The 19,860-nt window shown below is 40.1% G+C and overlaps 1 protein-coding gene across 1 annotated transcript; it reads left to right on the plus strand.

Annotated features, from left to right (window-relative positions):
* The first annotated feature begins 682 nt into the window (after window positions 1–682).
* LOC113772328 (putative late blight resistance protein homolog R1A-4) lies at window positions 683–5,784 on the plus strand. Its single transcript, XM_027316924.1, has 4 exons — window positions 683–3,344; window positions 3,441–4,671; window positions 4,769–4,787; window positions 4,927–5,784. Exons 1-4 carry the CDS (start codon window positions 683–685, stop codon window positions 5,782–5,784), a joined length of 4,770 nt encoding a protein of 1,589 aa, XP_027172725.1.
* The last annotated feature ends 14,076 nt before the right edge of the window (window positions 5,785–19,860 follow it).

The raw sequence follows: 19,860 nt of genomic DNA on the forward strand, positions 1-19,860 counted from the left end.
CGTTTCGGGACTTGCCTGGCATAGCCCTTATCCCGCACGGAGAGGGATCTCCTCCGACCTCTGCGGGACGGTCCCCTGGCTCTTCTGGAGCCCTAGTGGCGGCACGGCCCAGGACGGTTGCCAAGGGCCTGAGGTCGAGGCCCAGCTCGTCCAAACCTGGGCTGCCACGTGTCTAGACCCAGGATGGGGCCTCTGCAGGAACATAAAATAAAAGTCCTTCCTTTTATAAAAAGCTGTATGCTTACAACTTTTTTTTATAAAAAGTTTATTACATTCTTTTTCGACGGAGATGCTTACACTTTTGCTTACAAATGTGCAGAGAGAATTTGAAGAGTCTAGGCAGTTGATTAATCAGGTAGAAAAATTTAGCATTACTGAGACATGAGATGTAGTTGGACAAATTTTGCTTATTCCTCTGATTTTGAGTTGATGCCAACCAACACAAAAGGCATATGAATCTACTTTTTCCAAGGAGCAACGGAGTCCACTCACAAAATACATAGGAATCCACTTACAAAAAGCAGCTTAAAAGTCACAAAAGGCATATTTTCTTTTACTTTATAATTATCGCTCGTCGTATTAAGTTGGGGAACCTACGAATACTTCTATTAAGAGACATGGATAGTGCTCCTGTCCGCTGGTTTTGACAAATTTCTATCAGAAAAAGTGTAAACTCTCAGTCATGGAGGAGGTTCTTCCGGGAGGAGCATCATTTATTCGGAATACTGAAACGATCTTGCATATGCTGCAGTTGCTGGTGGACAAGGGTGTTTTCATCGGGGAGGAGGATTATTTCGACAAGTTGAAGGGGGAATTAGAAGAAGTGAGAGAGTATTTTCTGGCTGCATGGAAATTGGAGATTTCTTTTAAAAGTCTTGTAGATTTTGTTTGTGACGAAAGGGAGCAGATTTACTCTTCTTCTGAATTAGATCAGGCATCGTCCAGCTTCGACTCAATTGCAGCAACCTTCATTTTTGGAGATTTTTTGAAGAATTTTAGGCAACAGACCCGATGTCTTGACGATTCTGTTCATCAAGGTTGGCAGGGTTTTTATTCTCTTCTTCTTAAGGATGGATTGCCCTCCACTGTAGCAGATCGAGAAAGTATAGTGAATTTTGGGCAACAAATCAGGGATTTTTACAAACGGATGTGGGATTCCATGGTGCCACTCTTTTCGGAATCCAGAACGAGATATTTGCAGCAGCGCTGGGATAATGACTGGACGGGTGGATGGGAAGAGATGTCTTGTGCGAAAAGTGAAGTCATTGATCTTTTCACATCCTTCCAACTGAATGTTGAGTGCATTCTCCGCCTTGGTGTACTCTGTGATTCAAGATTTGCAGAAGTCTGGAAACCTGTTCTTATTTACTCAACATTACCGCAAGGGCATCCTATCAAGCGATTTCCATTTGTGAAACATTTCAGTTCAGGCTGGGGGAATAGCCTCAAATTTATCAAGCGATTTCCATTTGTGAAACATTTCAGTTCGGGGTGGGTGAATCGCGGGGATTTCAGTTATGGCTGGGTGAATCGCCTTGAATATATCGAGCGATTTCCATTTGCGGCTCTATTCGCAGCTCGTCTTTGTTGTTGGGTTTTAAGAGATGGAATTCACTTTGTCTGGGAATCGCGGTCACTCACTCCGTCTACCGAGGCAATGACTTGCATTGATTCGATCATAGATTTCTGCAAGGATGTTCATGATCTGAAGCAGCTGAAGGTAGAGTTGAGCCTAGTGAAGATATTTTTCCTGTGTGCAAGGAAATTGTGTTATTCGTCAACGAGAACTGAAATTTTTAGAGATTCTGTTCGTGAAAATTGCCAGCAGTTTTGCTCTTTTCTTTCTCAATTGGAGCATGGATTGCCCCCCAGCGAATTGGCTGGGGCGATCTCCAATTTAAGAAGAATCTTAAAGAGTTATAGGCAAAATTTCAGTAAATCGTATGTTAAGATGCCGGACTTATTATTCCACAGGTACCGCTATCGCAGCGAGAGTCGTAATTCGAATGTAGATAGCCTTTTAACATCCAGTTCTGGCTTGAGAGATGAATTCATGGAACTCTTCAATTTTCTCTTAAAAAACCTTGAGGATATTGTCATCTGGGGCGAAGCCTGTGATTCAAGACTTGCAAAATTGTTGGAACCGATTCAAGAGAAGCTAGTGTTCCTTAGAACTTTCATTCTCTTTGCCAGTTTGCAAGGCAAGTCCAAGAGGAAACTCTCGGAGCACTGTGCAGTTGTGGCTTTATCTGCAGCACATCTTTGTTACATTTGCTGGTTTTTCAGATATGACTATCAAGAGCTCAACTGGATGGACTCAAAGATTTCTGAATTAACAGACAAGATCATGCGTGTTGATCACCGAGCCCATCTCACATATATTTGCGTCCTTGAATCTGGAACAACTTCCCCCACTCTGTCTGCCAAGAAGGATGTGATTATAGTGACTGAATTTGTTGATTCTCTCCTAGGTCATCTTGGGGAGTTACTACTAAATTGTCCTGCCTATTTTGTGGTATCTTTGAAGCATCAATTGCGGATGCTTTTTGAGGGACTGCGATTCTTAAGAAACATTCTCAATAAGGAGAAGTACGATGGGATAGAGGGAAAAATCAAGGATCTTATTGGAGCTGTGGTCAATGACGCTGGGATTGTAATTTTTTCACTTTATCAGAATGACCTTCAAGTAGCTTCAGCTGAGGAAATAGATGTTAAGCTCTTTTGTTTGCTGGGGAGGATAAACACTATCAAGGCAGCTGTTGATGAAAGCTATCCTGTAGTGCCAAGGTTCAACTTCCCTACTACTAATGTGCTGGGGATTATCAATCTTCTCCAAGAAAAGCTGAAGGAACTGGCAACTTGTAAAGTTGATCCTATATTTACTTTTGCAAAGGATAGAGTTCATTTCTTAAGGCTATACTTAAAGAATGCCACGGAGCAGCACAGCCAGGATGCCAAGCTCCAACCACAAACAATCCAAGAAGATTTGTCATTCTTGAAATCATTCTTGGAAAATAATTTGGAGCAGCACGTAGATAAGGAAAAGCTTCAACTTCAAACAGTGCAAGATGGTCTTGTATTCTTAAGATCATTCTTGGAAAACAACAGGGATCAAAGCAACCACCCTGAAGAGCTCCAAGCTCTTAGTAGTCATGTTGTGGAAGTGGCATACAAGGCAGTGTTTGTTATTGACTCCTTAATTGTTGGAGATATATCATATTATTCTCTTCTGCTATTTGATGATGTCACAGCAGAAATTAAGCTTCTTAAAACTAAGACAGGGGAGACTGACAGCATCGAAGCCCAAAAACCTACCCATGGTTTGAGGGATGTGTCATCACAAGGTAATATCCTGCAATAGTTTAAAAGATGATGATATTAGCTCTCCAGATATTGTTAATGATCTTTCGTTCTCTTTGTAATTTGTTTTGAAATAGCAGGAAGGAAGTGGAGTGGAGTATTTCACCAGGTGCCATCACAGGGTAGTATCTCAACAATCAATAAAGCTGTGGTAGATCTGAAGGATCAGGAGCAAACAATTATTGGTCAACTTATAGGAGGATCGCTGCAGTTGGACATCATTTCCATTGTGGGAATGCCTGGACTAGGCAAGACGTTTCTGGCAGATAGAGTTTACCGTGACCCGTCAATTACATCTCACTTCCATATTCTTGCATGGTGTTGTATCTCTCAAGTATATTGCAAAAAAGATCTGTTGCTTGGGATCTTGGCATGCATTGATCCAAAAGCTCAATATTCGGAGTTTGATGAAGATGATTTGGCTCACAAGCTTTGCAAACACTTGAGGAAACAGAAGTATCTTATAGTTTTGTATGACATTTGGGACATTGAGGCATGGAATGCTTTGAAAATATCTTTCCCGGATGATACCAACGGAAGCAGAATTCTCTTTACAAGTCGACATCATGGGATTATTGGTGAATCTCACCATCTTCGGCCACTTGATGAAGAAGAAAGCTGGGAGTTACTACAGAAGAAGCTGTCAATTACCATAGAAGGTGGCTATCCTGTAGAGCTAAGTGTTCTTGGGAGGCAAATAGCAAAAAACTGTAATGGACTGCCTTTATCAATCGTCATCATATCTGGAATTCTTGGGACTCTAGATCAAGGTCGTTGGGAAGAGGTAGCAGAAAGGCTAGACTCAAACAGCAAGATTGGTGCCACAGAACAATGCAAGAGCATATTAGAGTTGAGTTACGAGCATCTGCCTGACCATTTGAAGCCATGCCTTCTTTACTTCAGTGCATTTAGAGAAGACCAAGAAATTTCTGTAAAGAGGTTGATGTTGCTGTGGATCGCTGAAGGATTTGTGCGAAAGAAGGAATCAGAGAGCCTTGAAAAATTAGCAGAAGGCTATTTAATAGCTCTAATCAACAGAAGCTTGGTTATGGAGGGGCAACAAAGATCCATTGGCGGGGCCAAGACGTGTCACATTCATGATTTGTTGCATGTCTTTTGTTTGGGAAAAGCTCAAGATCAAAATTTTCTACATTTGATACGAGGATGTGATGGATTTCTTAATTTTGATGAACCACACTACCCATATCGGTTATCTATTCACTCTCAGCCAAAGCATTTTGTGAAGTCAAAGATATTTTGTCCCCATGTACGCTCTCTATTACATTCTTCTCATGGTATTGGGGCCGTGGAGTATCATACAACTCATCCTTTGTTTGTCACCTGAAACTTCTTCAAGTGTTGGATTTGGAACAAATTAGTCTTGGTTTTACTTTCCTGTGTGAATTAGGGTTGCTCATTCAGTTGAGGTACTTGGCTGTTTCGGGTTGGATCAAATGCATCCCACCCTCGCTGGAAAACCTCTCGAGCTTGGAAACGTTTCTTGTGACAACACATTATTCTGATTTTGTTCTTTCATCGTTGGAAGATATTTTTTGGAAATTGCAGAAATTGAGGCATCTACAAGTACGTGGTGCTTTGATTGATCTTAGGTTGGCAAAGGAAAATCCTGAAGGCCCCTGTATGTTATACAATTTACACACGTTTTCCACTCCAAAGCTTTATCTCGGGCAAAGCATGGAAAAGATGATGATGAAGTTTCCAAATATCCGCAGACTGAAATGCTGTCTGCTACAGTCAGAGGAATCTTCTAGTGAGAGCACAAGGATCGTGGCAATGGACTCTCTGAGTCAGCTAGAATCACTAAAGCTGCTACTGGGTAAAATTACTGCAAATTGTATTGAATTTCATCCCCCCTTGAATCTGAAAAAGTTGACACTGGAGGACTTCTCATGGAGTATAATTTGCACAATCAGAAAGCTACCCAATCTTGAGGCTCTCAAATTAATCCGACAAGCAGCTGCGGAAAAGGAATGGGACATGGGAGACATTGAATGCATGGAAGAGGAGGAAATCTTCCCTAAACTCAAGTTCTTGAAATTGGAATCCTTGAAGATGGTCAGGTGGATGGGCACAGGAGTGCATTTTCCCAGTCTTGAGAGATTAATTTTGGAGGGTTGCGCGGAATTGGAAGAGCTCCCTTCTTGTTTACAGGATACTTTAACTCTTCAATTGATTGAGGTGCATGGATGCCTATACTCTGCTGGAGATTTAGCTCGGGACATTAAGAAACAACAGATGGATTATGGAAACATGGATCTTAAAATCCTTATCTCGGAAGAAGTTGATGAGTCTTCTTCATGGTCAGATGGAGATTCAGACGGATGGTTACCAGAAGAAATTGAGGAGTCTTCTTCATCGTCGGAAATTCACACAGATGATCAGGCTAACGATCGTCTGCCGTAAGCGTTACTATCTTCTGTATGGTTCTGTTTGTATTGATGTCATATTTGTCGTTGTAATGCATAAATAAGTTGCTTTGTCTTAATAACAACTTAATGTACTGTTTGATTAAATTGATTGCTCAAATATTGAGGATGGATATACTTATGATTTGTTCCAGATGTTTACACTTGCTTCTCAAGTATCTTTGAAGCTTACATGATGGAATATAAACTTACCTTAGTGAGTTCTATGTAAAAGATATGTTTCATCTAATAAATGGAAATACAAAATCTGATACGATCTTGTATTTGTGCTTTTTCAGTTAGTCAAATGTGTTGTGTCAAAATGGGAATTTTTTTTTTAATTTTTATCATCCCATCCACCTCCACACCCTTCTCATCTCCCACTGCCAAGCCAAGAATTCGAACATTGAACCTGACAGGGAGAACTTTGAGAGTGTTAAATTTTTCTCTGGTCACTGGGCCAATCCCTGTGGTTATAGGTGTTGCAGGTGTGATGGTATGTGCTTCTGGGGTATATTCTGTGCTCTGCTGTGCATTTAGTTTGTACCCTAACTGTTCTGCAAATTAACTGCTGGAGTGATGGTGAGTTGTGGGTGTGCCAGGATTGTGGGAGCAAAATTTGACAGATTGTGGCCTAAGCTAGTAACCTGATCAGGAATGTCTGTCAAAGTTCAGAACTGCCCTCTGGTCATTACACAAAACTACCTTTTGTAGTACAAACCATTTGTACAAAGACTAAATAGGTAGTTAGGTACATCTTGCCAGATGGCAACTCTTATTTTCAGGTTGAGATTGTTTGCTGTACATTTAACTCTTCCTAAAGAAGTAGAAAAAAAATGAATCTCGTTTGACAAATTTTCAAGGATGTTTAGAGTGTAAATGCAAGACTATATTTCACAACGTTAATAGCAGCTTTGAGTAATCGTGAACATCTTTACCTAAAGCATTATTTAGTTGTTTTTTTTTTAAAGCATTACTTAGTTGGTGTCAATCCTGAGATGGGAAATAAAAAATTCTGAATTTGTCGCGTTTACTAATTTCCCAGCAACTTCTCAGCAATACAAGTGGGTAACATTTTATGGCAATGATAATCACCTTTTTGTTTTTTGCCTCTTAATTTTACGTTACGTTGATCTCTAGGTTAATGTTAATTAATAAATCATTTTCTTATTTGAATATTTTCCCCCTTATTCAACATTAAAAGTTTTAAGTTAGAGACAAAATATTGCCTTCAAGCTTCTTTCTTGATTTTCGAGTGCGACTTCACTTAAAGTTATACAGAAGAAGAGTTTCGTTCTTTACTTATATTCAATAATTAAAGAATATGCCTTGAGTCTGGAAAACTTTTAGAAAATCGAAAGCAGCCCAAAACTTTTTGTCGAGGGATATATTTAGTTTGAGGAGAATGATTGCAGACATATACACAAATTTACTCTTAACTTAATGTTTACACATTTCAAGGTTTTCTTGACAAGATTCCTTTAACTTGCAAATTCTTGAATAGCTTTTGAACTGGAGTACAAATGAGCCTAATCATAGCCAAATCTCTCTAGTGTTTAATTTGTTTGTTTATTTTGTAGACACCAAATTTTTGGTGTAATTTCTTTTACTTTTTATTCTCATTTGTCGTGGTTGCTTTTAGTTTTTTTTTAGTTTCTAGTTTCTATTTTAATTCTTAAGTTTTAACGTAGAAAAATCATGGAAAAAGAGAAAAAAAGAAAATTGTTCACAAAAATACATTCAAATTTAATCTTTTGGCATTTTGGTTTATTTTTGTTAATTTATTTTGAAAAAAAAAAAAAGAAAAGAAGGAAAAAATGATGAAAAATGATGAAAATGAAAGAAAAGATCGAAAATGGTAATTTTGTTATTTTTAGTTTGATTGATTTTGATGTGTTTGTAATTAAAATTGTTGTTTTTATTATTATTTAGTTTTACTATTATTTTTGTTAAATTATTAAGTTAAGGAAAAGAAAAAAAAGAAAAGAAAAGAAAAAAAAACTAACTAAAGCCGTGAATGTTGTGTGAACCTTAGAAGTAGAAGTTGAGTGGAGAGCTTCGGTATTGACACCACCGACTGATAAGGAGCTGGAGTGATTAGTTACGTAGGTAATACCGACCGAGAAAAAAAAAAAAAGGAAGAAAACAGAGAGCGAGGTTTCTTTTCTGCTGTCTGCTTGAAACTGTGAGGAAGAGTGAGAGTGGGGGAGTATTTCTGGTTCCTTCCAGCCACAACCAAAAGAGAGAGAGAGACTTACCTGGTAAGCACCGCGAGAGGAAAGAAAATAGCGAGCTGCAATCTTTCTTCTTCTCCTGTCTGTCCAGACCGTGAGCTAGAGCAACGGAAAGGAAGACACTGCGTGAGTTCCTCCCATTTCTGCACCCTTCACCCTCAACCAACTGCGATCATCCACCCACTTCAACAACCGCAGCTGCAACACCAACTCGCGAACCGAACTGGTGCGTGAAGCCGAGAGGAAGGAAGGAAAAATTTTCAGATTTTTTTTGTGCGTGAGCTGAGTTGTTACAGAGGTAATTTCTGAGCCAAATTTAAGCTAATTAATGGTAGATGATAGAGATTAAGAGTCTGCATGTTGGATGGTGCGACTGAATGATGAAATTACCACATGAGAAAATCTGTTTTGCAAAAGAAATGAGTTGACCGAGAACTGATTTGGATAATGCAGCGTTAATCTTGTTTCTTGGAGTAATCTGAGCTTTTAAATGTTATTAACTAACTAAGAACTGGATGGTTAGGTCTTGCATGAAGTTAGTTAGCTCAGATTAAGCTAGAAAAGAAGAGATGAAACAAAATCGGCTTGCATGCAAGTTCATCCGAGGGAAGCTGAACAAATTGCTGGTTGATTGACGAATTCTTGGTAATAACCGAACTGAATTTGGACTGGAAATGCTAGATAATCAGTTCAGTAGTTGTGCATGTGAGATTTAAGTGCCAAATACAAGGTTTTAACCGAAGGAAAATTCTGTTTAAGACTATCCTATGTTACCAATTCAAATCAGTTCAAATGTTTAGATGTTTGGGTTCTGTTTGCTAGTTCGAAGTGCTCAGTTTTTGATGGTCTTTTGTTGAAATTTCTGGACTGGTTCGATTTTCCTTTTGGTCCTGTTTGATCATGTCTTCATGCCTTTGCTGACTGCATTTCGAAGCAGCAATTTGCGGTACAATAGTGAGCTGCAACAGAGTATCTGTTGTTGCAGCAACATTGCTAGATGTATCGTTTGGTTGTTCTAAAGTTTGAGTGGTTTAATTTCTGGGGTGGGTTCGTTGTCTCTGGGTTGCGTTTATTGGTTAGTGGGCAAGAGTTGAAATGGTTTTTATCAAAGTTTCAGGGGTTTTCTTTCTCTTTGCTGGTGTCTTCCTCTGTTTCACTCATTTTTGTTTTGGTGGCTGATATGGATAGTTCAGGTCATTCTCTTAATGTTAAATCCTGGTCAGTGTACGTTAGGAGGATGCGTAGGGAATTCTGTTCTTTGATTCAAGTTGGATTTGATTGGAATAGCTAAACTTGCGGTGGAACATGAAATCTGATAAGTTGTCACACGAGGAACAAGGAAAATTTGCAGAATGCATGAACTTCTTTGAGTCATTTGCATGAGTTTCTTTTCTATGTTTTGCTTTGTTTGCATGTTGAAATCATGTTGCATGTTGCTTAGCTTAAAGCTGTGACATTGGAGCTGAAGGTATCTAATCAAAGTCGTGTGTTAAAATTGGAAATTTGAGTTAGGAAACCAAAATGCAGCAGGCTTTACATTCGGCATGCTGAAATCCTTAGTGTTTAAATTACTTAGTCTGTTTGTTATTTGAAATTTTTTGAGAAGTGTTTAGGTGAAAGGTTTGGTTAAAGAAGGTGTGCTGAAGTCCCAAGTTTGTGTTTGAAACCTGTTTTTTTTTGTTTTTTTGTTTGTTTTGAAAGAAAGTTATGGGCAGATTTTCTGTTTTGGCCGATGCAAGCTCAAAGAGCAAAGTGTTGCAGCGGTTTCTTTTTCTTCTTTCTTTCGTGATTGCATGAAAGTTTGCATGAAAATATTTTTTCAGAAAATTACACTTTAACCCCCCAAGTTTCTTTTGGTTGTACTATGACCCAGAAATTGGAAAAATTAATCAATTTAATCCTTCAAGCTTCTCCATGTTCCACAAAAGCCCAAACATGTTCTCATTTCTTTACAAAAAGGTCCTAAGGAGGTGTTAAGATTCTTCAGTTGTTTGACACCCTTGTTGATGGAAAATCTGTATTCCGAGGGGTTTAGTGTGTGTTTGGAGGATTTTTATATACCAAAGGCTATTATTGAGGCTGTCCAGCAAAGTCTTCAAGATATTTCACCCTTGCTATATCATATGCGCTTAACTCAAAGTGAATCAATAAGATTACAGCAATCTTTTTCCATCTTGCCTAAAAGTTCCATAAGTGTTTTATATAATTTCCTTCTATGTTTTGCTTGTTGGATGTGAGTTTTATTTGTTTTGATTGCTTAATCCAGAGTTTGGACAAATGAAATGGTTATACTTAAGGCTGTCTAGAGCCCATTTGTAAATGAAGCTGCAGCAGACTTCTCCTTTAGTTGTAGCAGATTTTGAAACATGTTTTTCTTTCAGAATGTGGCGTGATATCCTGTTAAGTTTTTGGCCCTTTTAGATGCGGAAGTTCTTATATTTGGTTGCTTAGTTTTCCATTTTGGTATCTGGGGAACAAAGTTTAGATCAAAATTAGGCATTTGGATGGGAACCTGCGTTTTTGGGAAATAAAATTTCCAGCAAGTTCTATTTTCTGCCGCAATATGGTTCATCATTTGATCTTTCATTTCATTTTAAGGGTTGGTTGTTTATGAAGGGATTGAGTTAACAAAAATGTTCAGTTGTCAAGGGTGTTTGAGAGTTGGTGTTGGTTAGTTAGTTTGTTTAAAATCTGGCATGAAGTTTACAAGAGGAAGCTGCCGAAAGTTTATTGCAGAAACTTGTTTACGTTGTTTTCTTTGTTGCATGAATTTGGCATGTAAAAAGTTTCAAAAAAAAAATTGCAAATCAGTCCCCCATGTTCCTCCGCATATTACTAAGGCCCAACTATGTTCTAGTAGCTTACAATTGAGTTCTAAAATAATTGCAATTTGAGTCATGACTTGGCCCCCTTCCTTGCTTTTGAGCTTGTGAATTTCTCAAAATGTGTTAATTAGACTTGAGTGGTTGTTGATGGTTGTAATTGGTTTCTAAAAGTGCAAATTGAACCATTCCTTGGCTTTTTCTTTACACTTTGGCCCCCTAAGTCTCTCCTTATCTTACCATGGCCCAAGCAAATTGAAGAATTCAATTAATTTGATCCCTCTAAGTTTCTCTTTGTGCCACAATAGCCCAAGCATGTTTTAGTATCTTGTAATTAAGTCCTAAAATCATTGCAACTTCAATCATTGTTTGGCTCTTTTTCTTTATTTTTGGAATCTTTGAAGTGCTTAAACGATTTATTTGGACTTGAATGTTTGAGTAATGCTTGTTTTGGGTCTTTAGTAGATGCTATATTTGGAAATTGAACGGGTTATTCCGTTTTCTTGGTCTTTAAGCATTTTTTGAGCTCATTCAAGTCGCAATTAGGTGGGTTTTGGTGTTTTTGCTTATACTTTACTTTTAAATTGATGCCTTGACCCCTTTATTGTTTTGAAGCCATTTTCCTTCATTTGCTTACCATTAGGGGAAGGTATAATTTCTTTTATCTTTGTTTATCTCTCCTATATGATCCAATATGCTAAGTGAATTGCATGTCTACCTTGCTTTCTTTACATTTCTTTAATTCCTTTCATTCCTTTCATTTATGGGGTATGTGTACACCTCTTGGCTTGTAATAAATAGGGCTTTGGCGAGCGATTTGGTCCATTTTCCCCTTTCCCTTTTGTTTTAGTTAGTGAATGTAATAATTTCATTAGCTTGGTTGCATGCCTATGTGTTACGTGTTACTTGTTTTATTAGGTTTTGCATCTAGTCAAGCATGTTAAGTGCTACGTGCTACGTGTTTATGAGTGTTTGACATGTTTACTAGCTTTCCGTAGTGTAGATGAATGTGATGGATGAATGTACGTTTCCACTAGTCCAACGCTAGTCGGAATTCATAGAATGGGCTAGTCCAACGCTAGACCCTTAGGGACTTCCCCTCGTTAGTACATGTTTGCATGTTCATTACATGTCATGCATTTTTTTAATTTTATCATTTTGCATGCCCCTCGAACCCCTTTTCCCTCCATTTTAGGATTTTTGCATTTCATGCTAGTTATAGGGTTCATCTGCTTGAGGGTCCCCTTAAATATGGGATATAGACGAGTGTGGCTTTTTCTAAGCCTTAGCACGCTTGTATTCCCTCTATAAAAGGGCAAATTGAGTCACGATTTAGGTCTCCCCGTACCCAATATGCATGAATTCCCTAGGCTCATGCATTTTCAAATCCACTTTACCATTTTATACCCTCATCACACTTTCATTTTTCCTCCCATTTTGCACACGTGCACCTTTATGTTTCTTCACTTGCACACGAACACTTTTATCATCACTTGCACACATGCACTTCATATTATCATTTCACATACCATACCTTGCCCGCTCACGTGCACATTTTCATTTACATATTTATTGTTTTTTATTACTTTTTCAAACTCATGTCCTCACATTGCATACATGCATTTCATTCATTTGCATCCCACTCGCATTATTCGTGACCTCTCCAAAGGGTCATTATTGGGCTTCACAATTAATGTGATTGGCACCATTCAACCTTTGAAGAGAAATTTCCCCCAATACCCCTAGGTCTAGGGTTTGCATTCATGTAGTGCATCCAAATGTAATAAATTCTTTGGTTAAAACAAGAAAATCTTTGATTAAATCACGCAACTAGCCTTGGCTAGGTCAAAGGGGTGCCTTGGATTTTTATCCTTGCCTTCCCCTTTGTCAAATGTGACTCCCGAATCTTTTTCTTTGGTTTGCGTGGACTAGGAGTCGTTTAAAAGGGGTTTTTTACTACTTTTTCCTATTTTTTCTGTAAAAATTCATTTTTGGGTGACTTGGTACACCTTAACTCATTACCAAGTGGCGACTCCGATTTTTATTTCAAAAAACCCTTTTTAAACTATAATTTTGGGTCAAATCGTCGCATTCTCAAAACCCCATTGAGGCCCACTTTTCTTTTAAATCAAAATTCATTTTCCAACCACAAATTGAATCAAAAAATACATTTTTTCAAACCATTTATTTATTTATCAAAAAATGGGGCGCGACAGTTGGCGACTCCACTGGGGACATTCGAGAGTCCAAGCAAATTTGATTTAATCAACCATTTTCTTCTTTTAACCTTTTTATATATTACATTTGGGTGTTTAGGATTGCATTTTTCCTTTTATTAGGATTTTTGCATTTCACGCATATCCAACTACTCCCTCGCTCGCGAAATGTATGATTGGTTGATTGGATGTATGTTTACTTGTTTATCTCGCGCTTGCATTGCATTTGGGTGGGGGACATCACCTTAGAGCCTCGCGTTGGTTCTTGATCCCTCCCCTCCAAACGAGCACTAGCATACGTGCATACGCTTTAATTATTTATCCCTTTTATTTTTCTTTAGTGGCTTGTCACGCCACTCCACCCTATTAGGATTAGGTGACTCACTTGGACATGTGATCACGACACGATGTGTGTGTAGCATGTTCCAATGGGTCACTCAATCTTCCGCTTAAAGCTATTGGTTGATAGCCTTTAGCTTTTGGTCGAAGATTGAGGTTTTGATAGATTCACTCAAACACGTAGCCGTGACACGATGTGTGCGTAGCGGTGTTTGGGGAATCGCTCGAGCCACCGACAAAGAACCTTGGGATTGATGACCCTTGGTTTCTAAGTCTGAAGGCTCGGGGGCCTATGACCTATCGAGTCTAGATGCATTAGTAAGCCAAGTCTCATGCATTCATATTAGAACTGCCTAGAGTAGAGTCAGCCATTATCCTGAACTAGGGACACTATTCACGAGGGGAGGGGTCCCAACCCTCTTTTCTTATTTATCTTTATTGCCTTTTATATTTTCTATTTGTCCAAATGTGTTATGTGATTATGTGTTGAGCTCACGTTTCCTTGTTTTTGTCTTTGGCATTCACAAACATTAAGAAATAAGAGGTCTGGCATGACCTTCTTTTAGGACCTACCCTTGTAGATAGGCTATTGCACGTTTGACAAATTATGGTTTATTTTGTTCATCAATTCATAATGCCATACCGTTTTAGGCCTACTCTGGCAAATAAAGGGATCCTTAGGTCACGTTTCATTTCAAATTGCATATTTTATTGTTTTAATAAAATGGCATCATGCATAAACCCTAGAAAGGGAACGCCACGTAGGGAATCCCGTTTTAGGAATAAAGCCAACCCTTTTGTGTCCCATGGGTATTTAACCCTTCAAGGGACTGCACGTTTAAGTTATCGCATAACTGGAGGAATGAGACTCGTAGGTAAGGTAATTGACAAACTACTCTCTTCATTATCAGATGGCTTGCCCTCGCCGCATCTACCAATTGTTAATACCGTCAACTGAGGTTCAACAATGGCCCACCTTCATGTTACCTAGTGAATTGAATCAAGTAGCCCAATTTTTAGGACCAATTGGAGACTTTAAGCAGATCAAATCCAACAATTATTTGGTAGAGGCTTTAGTTCATCTTTGGGACCCCGAGTGTACTGCTTTTAGAATAGGCAATAGGCAAATGACTATAACACTCGAAGAAGTAGCTGGCCTCCTTGGTTTACCCACACGAGGAACTGCCTTGGTGTTTCCATTTGCTTCCGACAAGGCCGAATTTTGTCAAATTATAGGATTGAAAGAGTCCGTGCTACGAAGGTCAGATCAGGGCGTCGCTGTGAATATTCTGTTTGAACGATTTGCGCCACGCGATGGATTCGAGAGGCATGTGACGGATTTTGTGTTCACTTCCAAAGCCGTATGGGAGCGCAAAAGGCTACTAGTATATGGGGTAGTTATGGCTGGGACCTATCTCTTTCCGCGAAAAGATCAAAAGATAGCCTTCAAATCAGCAAAAATTGTGAATGACCTTCTCTTAGGAATTCAGGGTAAGCAATGCTCTATAGTCCCGACCATTCTCGCAGATATTTTCTTAGCTTGTACTGGTTGTCGAAAGGGAGAAAAGTTTTTCCATGGGGCGAACTTGGTTTTATACATATGGGCTACGGAACATTTTAAGAGACAAGCATCAGTTGCCGATAGTTTGCCGGTGGTTGGATATAATTGGGTAATCACACATCCCAAAAGAGTCAACGAGGGAGATCTACCTAAGAACGCATCCGAATGTGTGGATTACTTGGAAACATTGCAAGATTTCAACATTAGGTGGGTATTAGATTGGACAGACTGCTTTGAGCCGATACTTCGCACTAAGGAATCCGAACGTGTTCTCTTGCTGGGAACTCAAGGAATCATCTCATATACCCCGAAAAGATTTCTCAGACAACTAGGTCGCATTCAGGGGCCGCCACCGATTTCCGAGTTTAGTGAAGTCACCATTTTCTTTGATCAGGGGGTATGCCCAAAAGAGATCCCTATGAAGAGCCAAATCACTGAATCTTGGAGAACAATATCCAATGATAGAAGCATTCGTTATCTTCCGGAGCTCAAACAGAGTGGGGTAATGACCGCACCATACGAGGATTGGTTGAAAGATTCCACCACGCAAGGGTTGCAACATGAGTCGTATGAGGAAATTGAGAAGCTGAGAGCCATCATTAAAGCCAAGGACATGGAGGTGGTACAGTTGAAGAAATCCATCGAAGTGCACAAAGGAAAGGCAGAAGAAAACAAGAGGTTATATGAGAAGGAGCGAGAAAGGCGCCAAGAGATGAAGCGGAAATGTGGGGAATTATATGATCAAGCCGAACGTGTCCAGATGCCATATACTAGAGAGAGTAAAGACTCTGTACTAGATAGGCTTAGGAACTTTGGTGATCTTGTACAAAATCGCCTTCGCAATATAATGTAAACAGATGTATTTGGTTTTTGCAATGAATCCCTTCTCACAAAGTGTTTGTCAAATAACAGGTTTGATTAATGGGTCTCATTCCGAAAGTGTTGCATCATGCTAGGCCTACCCTTGGCACAAAAAGGGCCCCCCCATAGGACATGCATCCGAATTTTTCGAATAATTACTAACTCATGCCTTTTTCTTTTTTCTCTTTTTGAATAAATTGCAGAAATTCAGTAATCATTGGTTTATCTAAGGGAGTTCTTTCTTCATTTCAGGTAAATTTCAAAATAGCTTTTCGGAAAAGCCCCATTATTACGCGATCCCGAAGTAAGGCCCAAAGGAATCGTGTAGACATGAGTACTCAACCAGAATCATCCGATAAGGCCGTTGCCACTACCCAGCCGGAAGCTGCAAGTCCTGGGGTTCAGTTGACAGAGTTACTCACAAAATTTGGGGAAATGGCGTCAGAAATGGCCGCTCAGAAGAAGTTGATTGACGAGCTCGTTAGTAGCGGAGTGCAACCTGAGCCTGTACCCGCTACACAACCACAATCCGAACCATTTGTTATTCCTCCATTTCAAACCACCTTTGAGGGAACTTTTAACCCGCAATATGCTTTTACTCAAAATCCTCCTTTCTACCCTCCTTATGGTCAAGGATTTCAGCCTCAAAGCGACCCAAACATGCATCAGAACCCACCAGCTTTTTATCAAACCACCGCGGAGCCCGTGGTGCCGGAGCACACTTTTCAAAATAAGCCAGAAATGGGAGAGTCGTCTGCCCAGATTAATATGAAGTTACTTAAACGCTTGGATCGTTTTGATGAATTTATCCGGAAAAGCCAAGGTTTAAGCAAACAAGGGGTGTTGGATTATGATGATTTGTGCCTGTTTCCGAGCGTGCAACTGCCAGTGGGGTTCAAGACCCCTAAATTCAACAAATATGATGGAACAAGCAACCCTAAAACGCACCTGCGCTTGTTTGCTAACAAGTTGGGCAAGCCAGTGGATGACGAGAATTTGCCGTTGAGATTATTTCCAGAAAGCTTAGAAGGGGATGCGCTTGACTGGTATTCCAACCTAAAGCCGGAGGAAGTGAAGACCTGGCTCGATCTGTCCAATGCCTTCATTAGACAATATGAGTATAACTGTGAGCTAGCGCCAACTCGGACTACTCTGGAAGGAACGAAAAGGCGACCATCTGAAGATCATAAGACATATGCCAAGAGATGGAGAAAGATAGCTGCGAAGGTGGAGCCACCGATGACTGAGGATGAAATTATTCGCACATTCATAAAGGCGCATGATCCTCCATATTTCGAAGAAATTTTCCGCATGACTGGTTGTTCTTTTGCTGCAATTGTGAATAAATTGGAAGAGTTTGACGACTTCGTGAGAGCCGGGAAGATTGTCAATGTCTCTGCCCTGAAATCTCAGTTGGATGCTTTACAAGGGCAGGGAAGCAATGTGAAGAAGCCGCCGTTCAAAAAGAAAGAGGGGGATGCAACATTTATTTGGAACCAAAACCCTTCACCCAGACCCCGATACCAACACAGCCCAACCTACCAACCCCATTACCCTTACTACTCAAATCCGCATCCTGTATATACTACCAACATCCACCACCCTCGACCTCACCCAAGCTATCCAAACCCACTTTCAACCCCTTTTCAAATTTCCCAACCAAATCCACCTCAAAACCGACCTCGCACTCCATATAACCCAAGATTTCCTCCACCAAATAGACCTGTTTACAACCATCCTCAACCTCTTGAACCTTACAACCGACCCCCTAGCCGTACATTTACCAATTTAGGCAGGCCTCTGGACCAATTGTATGACCAGTTGAAGGCCGCCGGGAAAATTGGTACAGTACCCCCTCCTACCTACCCATATGGTATGCCCGCGTGGTATAATCCACAAGCTGTCTGTGCTTATCATTCTGGGGCCCCCGGACATGCCACCTTTGATTGCAAAGCGCTTAAGCATAAAATCCAAGATATGGTTGAAGCCGGGGAGATTGTAATCCGGAAAAGGGAGGCGCAAGGGCCGAACGTAAATAGGAACCCTTTACCGGAACATGCCAATACCATTGGGGTTATTCTGGATGATACGGAGTATGTGGAACCAGTCAAAGAATTGGCAAGGAAAGCTGAAGTGTTTGGGGTCACAGACCAACCTTTTGTCATAGAACTGCCATTTGAAGAGGACGAGAAACCCTTTATCTTGGATCTCACGCCAGCTGAGAGTGAGTCTTTAGAGCCGGTGGTTATTGAATTCCCGAAGCAGGAGCCTGTCCTGAGCCTGCAACAAGTACCATGGAATTATGATGAACCTGACGTGCAGATTGGGGAAAGGTCAATTGCAAAGAAGGAAGTATCAGTGGTCACAAGATCGGGGAAAATTGCAAGCCCGTTTGAAGCAACCATTCCGATTCAAGCAAATAACTCTGAGCCACCCGCCAAACCAACAATTACCGAGAGAGAAGCCTTAGATTTCCTTAAAAGGCTCCAAAGAAGCGAATACAATGTGATCGAGAAGCTTAGCAAGTCGCCCGCTCAAATATCCATGTTGGATCTACTTTTTTCATCAGATGTGCATAGGGATGCATTGCTCGAAGTACTGACTAAAGCTCAAATTCCTAGAGACATTTCAGTTGATAATTTCTCACACGTAGTTGGGAATGTACTCTTCACCAAGCAAATTACTTTTTCCGACGAGGAATTGCCGTCGGAAGGCATTGGACATAACAAGGCCCTGTACATAGTTGTGAGGTGCAACGGAAAAATGCTGCCGAAGGTATTAATTGACAATGGATCTGCTCTTAATATATGTCCCTGGAGCACCTTGGAAAAGCTAGGATTGCAAGACGTCAAGTTGAGGCCTTCAGGGACCATAGTCCGAGGTTTTGATGGAGCGCAAAGAGAGCCAATAGGAGAAATTGATTTAGTAGTTGAAATGGGGCCCGCCCAGTTTCAAATAACCTGCCAAGTCATGCATTTTTCTAGTGTTTACAACGTTTTGCTTGGCAGGCCATGGATTCACAAGTCTGGGGCTGTGCCTTCTTCATTGCATCAATTGCTAAAGTTTGTAGTGAATGACAAGCTGATCACTATATTTGCCGAAGAGGATTGCCTTGTAATCACTGATTCTGGGACAAAAGAGGATGGAAGCCGCAATGTCACCATGACTCCCCATAGCACGGCTGATATCGTCTCTGTAAGTTGGATCACAAACGAGGAGCAAGTTCTACCAAAGGCCAGTGTTATGATGGCTAAGGAAATGATCCGAGGAGGTTATGAATTTGACAAGGGACTAGGACGAAATCTGCAAGGAGTTTTGAAGCCAGTGGAGATTATGGAGAAGAAAGATTCATTTGGCTTAGGGTTCCGACCAATTGCTAAGGATATCAAAGAAATGAAGGAACGTAAGAAAGCAGAGAAAGAGGGCAGGCAAAGGGTTTTTGACATTCCACCACTGCGGTATACTTTTCCACGACCAACAGAGGTTATCACATCAGAGGTTAATCCAGTCGACGAAATTGAAGCAAGTTTGGCTCAATTGTTCGTTGGGGCAACATTTGAGGATAGTGTTCCAGGCGAAGCTGAATTTCCTGACATCCCCGAAGGATCAATTCCCAATTGGACAGCCGAGTCCCTGCCCGTTCGGAAGGAGTTTCGGTAAACTAAAAGGGGTTTATCATTCATGTGAATTCATGAAAAGTTGCATCTGTAAATAGCCAATGAAAACAATTTTACTTTTTGACTAACATTTTCGCATGTAAATATTGTTAAGTTTTCATTTCCATTTGCTTTCAATCAAAGGTTTTATGAAAATGTACAAGTTGTTCTTGTCATGTTGTTTTGTTTATTCATTTGTTTATATCTTCGTTGTATTGCTTGACCATTTGTTTGTTGTATGCTTATTTGCTTATTATCCCACATTCGTTAATTCTTTCAGATGGCCAAAAATAAAATTATTTGACCCTTTGGATATCACAATTCTGGAATTCAATAACGGCAATCTCTATATCACTCATGACTTGGAGGTCTGTGAATCCGAACT

The sequence above is a fragment of the Coffea eugenioides genome, chromosome 1 (assembly GCF_003713205.1).
Source record: "Coffea eugenioides isolate CCC68of chromosome 1, Ceug_1.0, whole genome shotgun sequence".
Classification (NCBI taxonomy): Eukaryota; Viridiplantae; Streptophyta; class Magnoliopsida; order Gentianales; family Rubiaceae; genus Coffea; species Coffea eugenioides.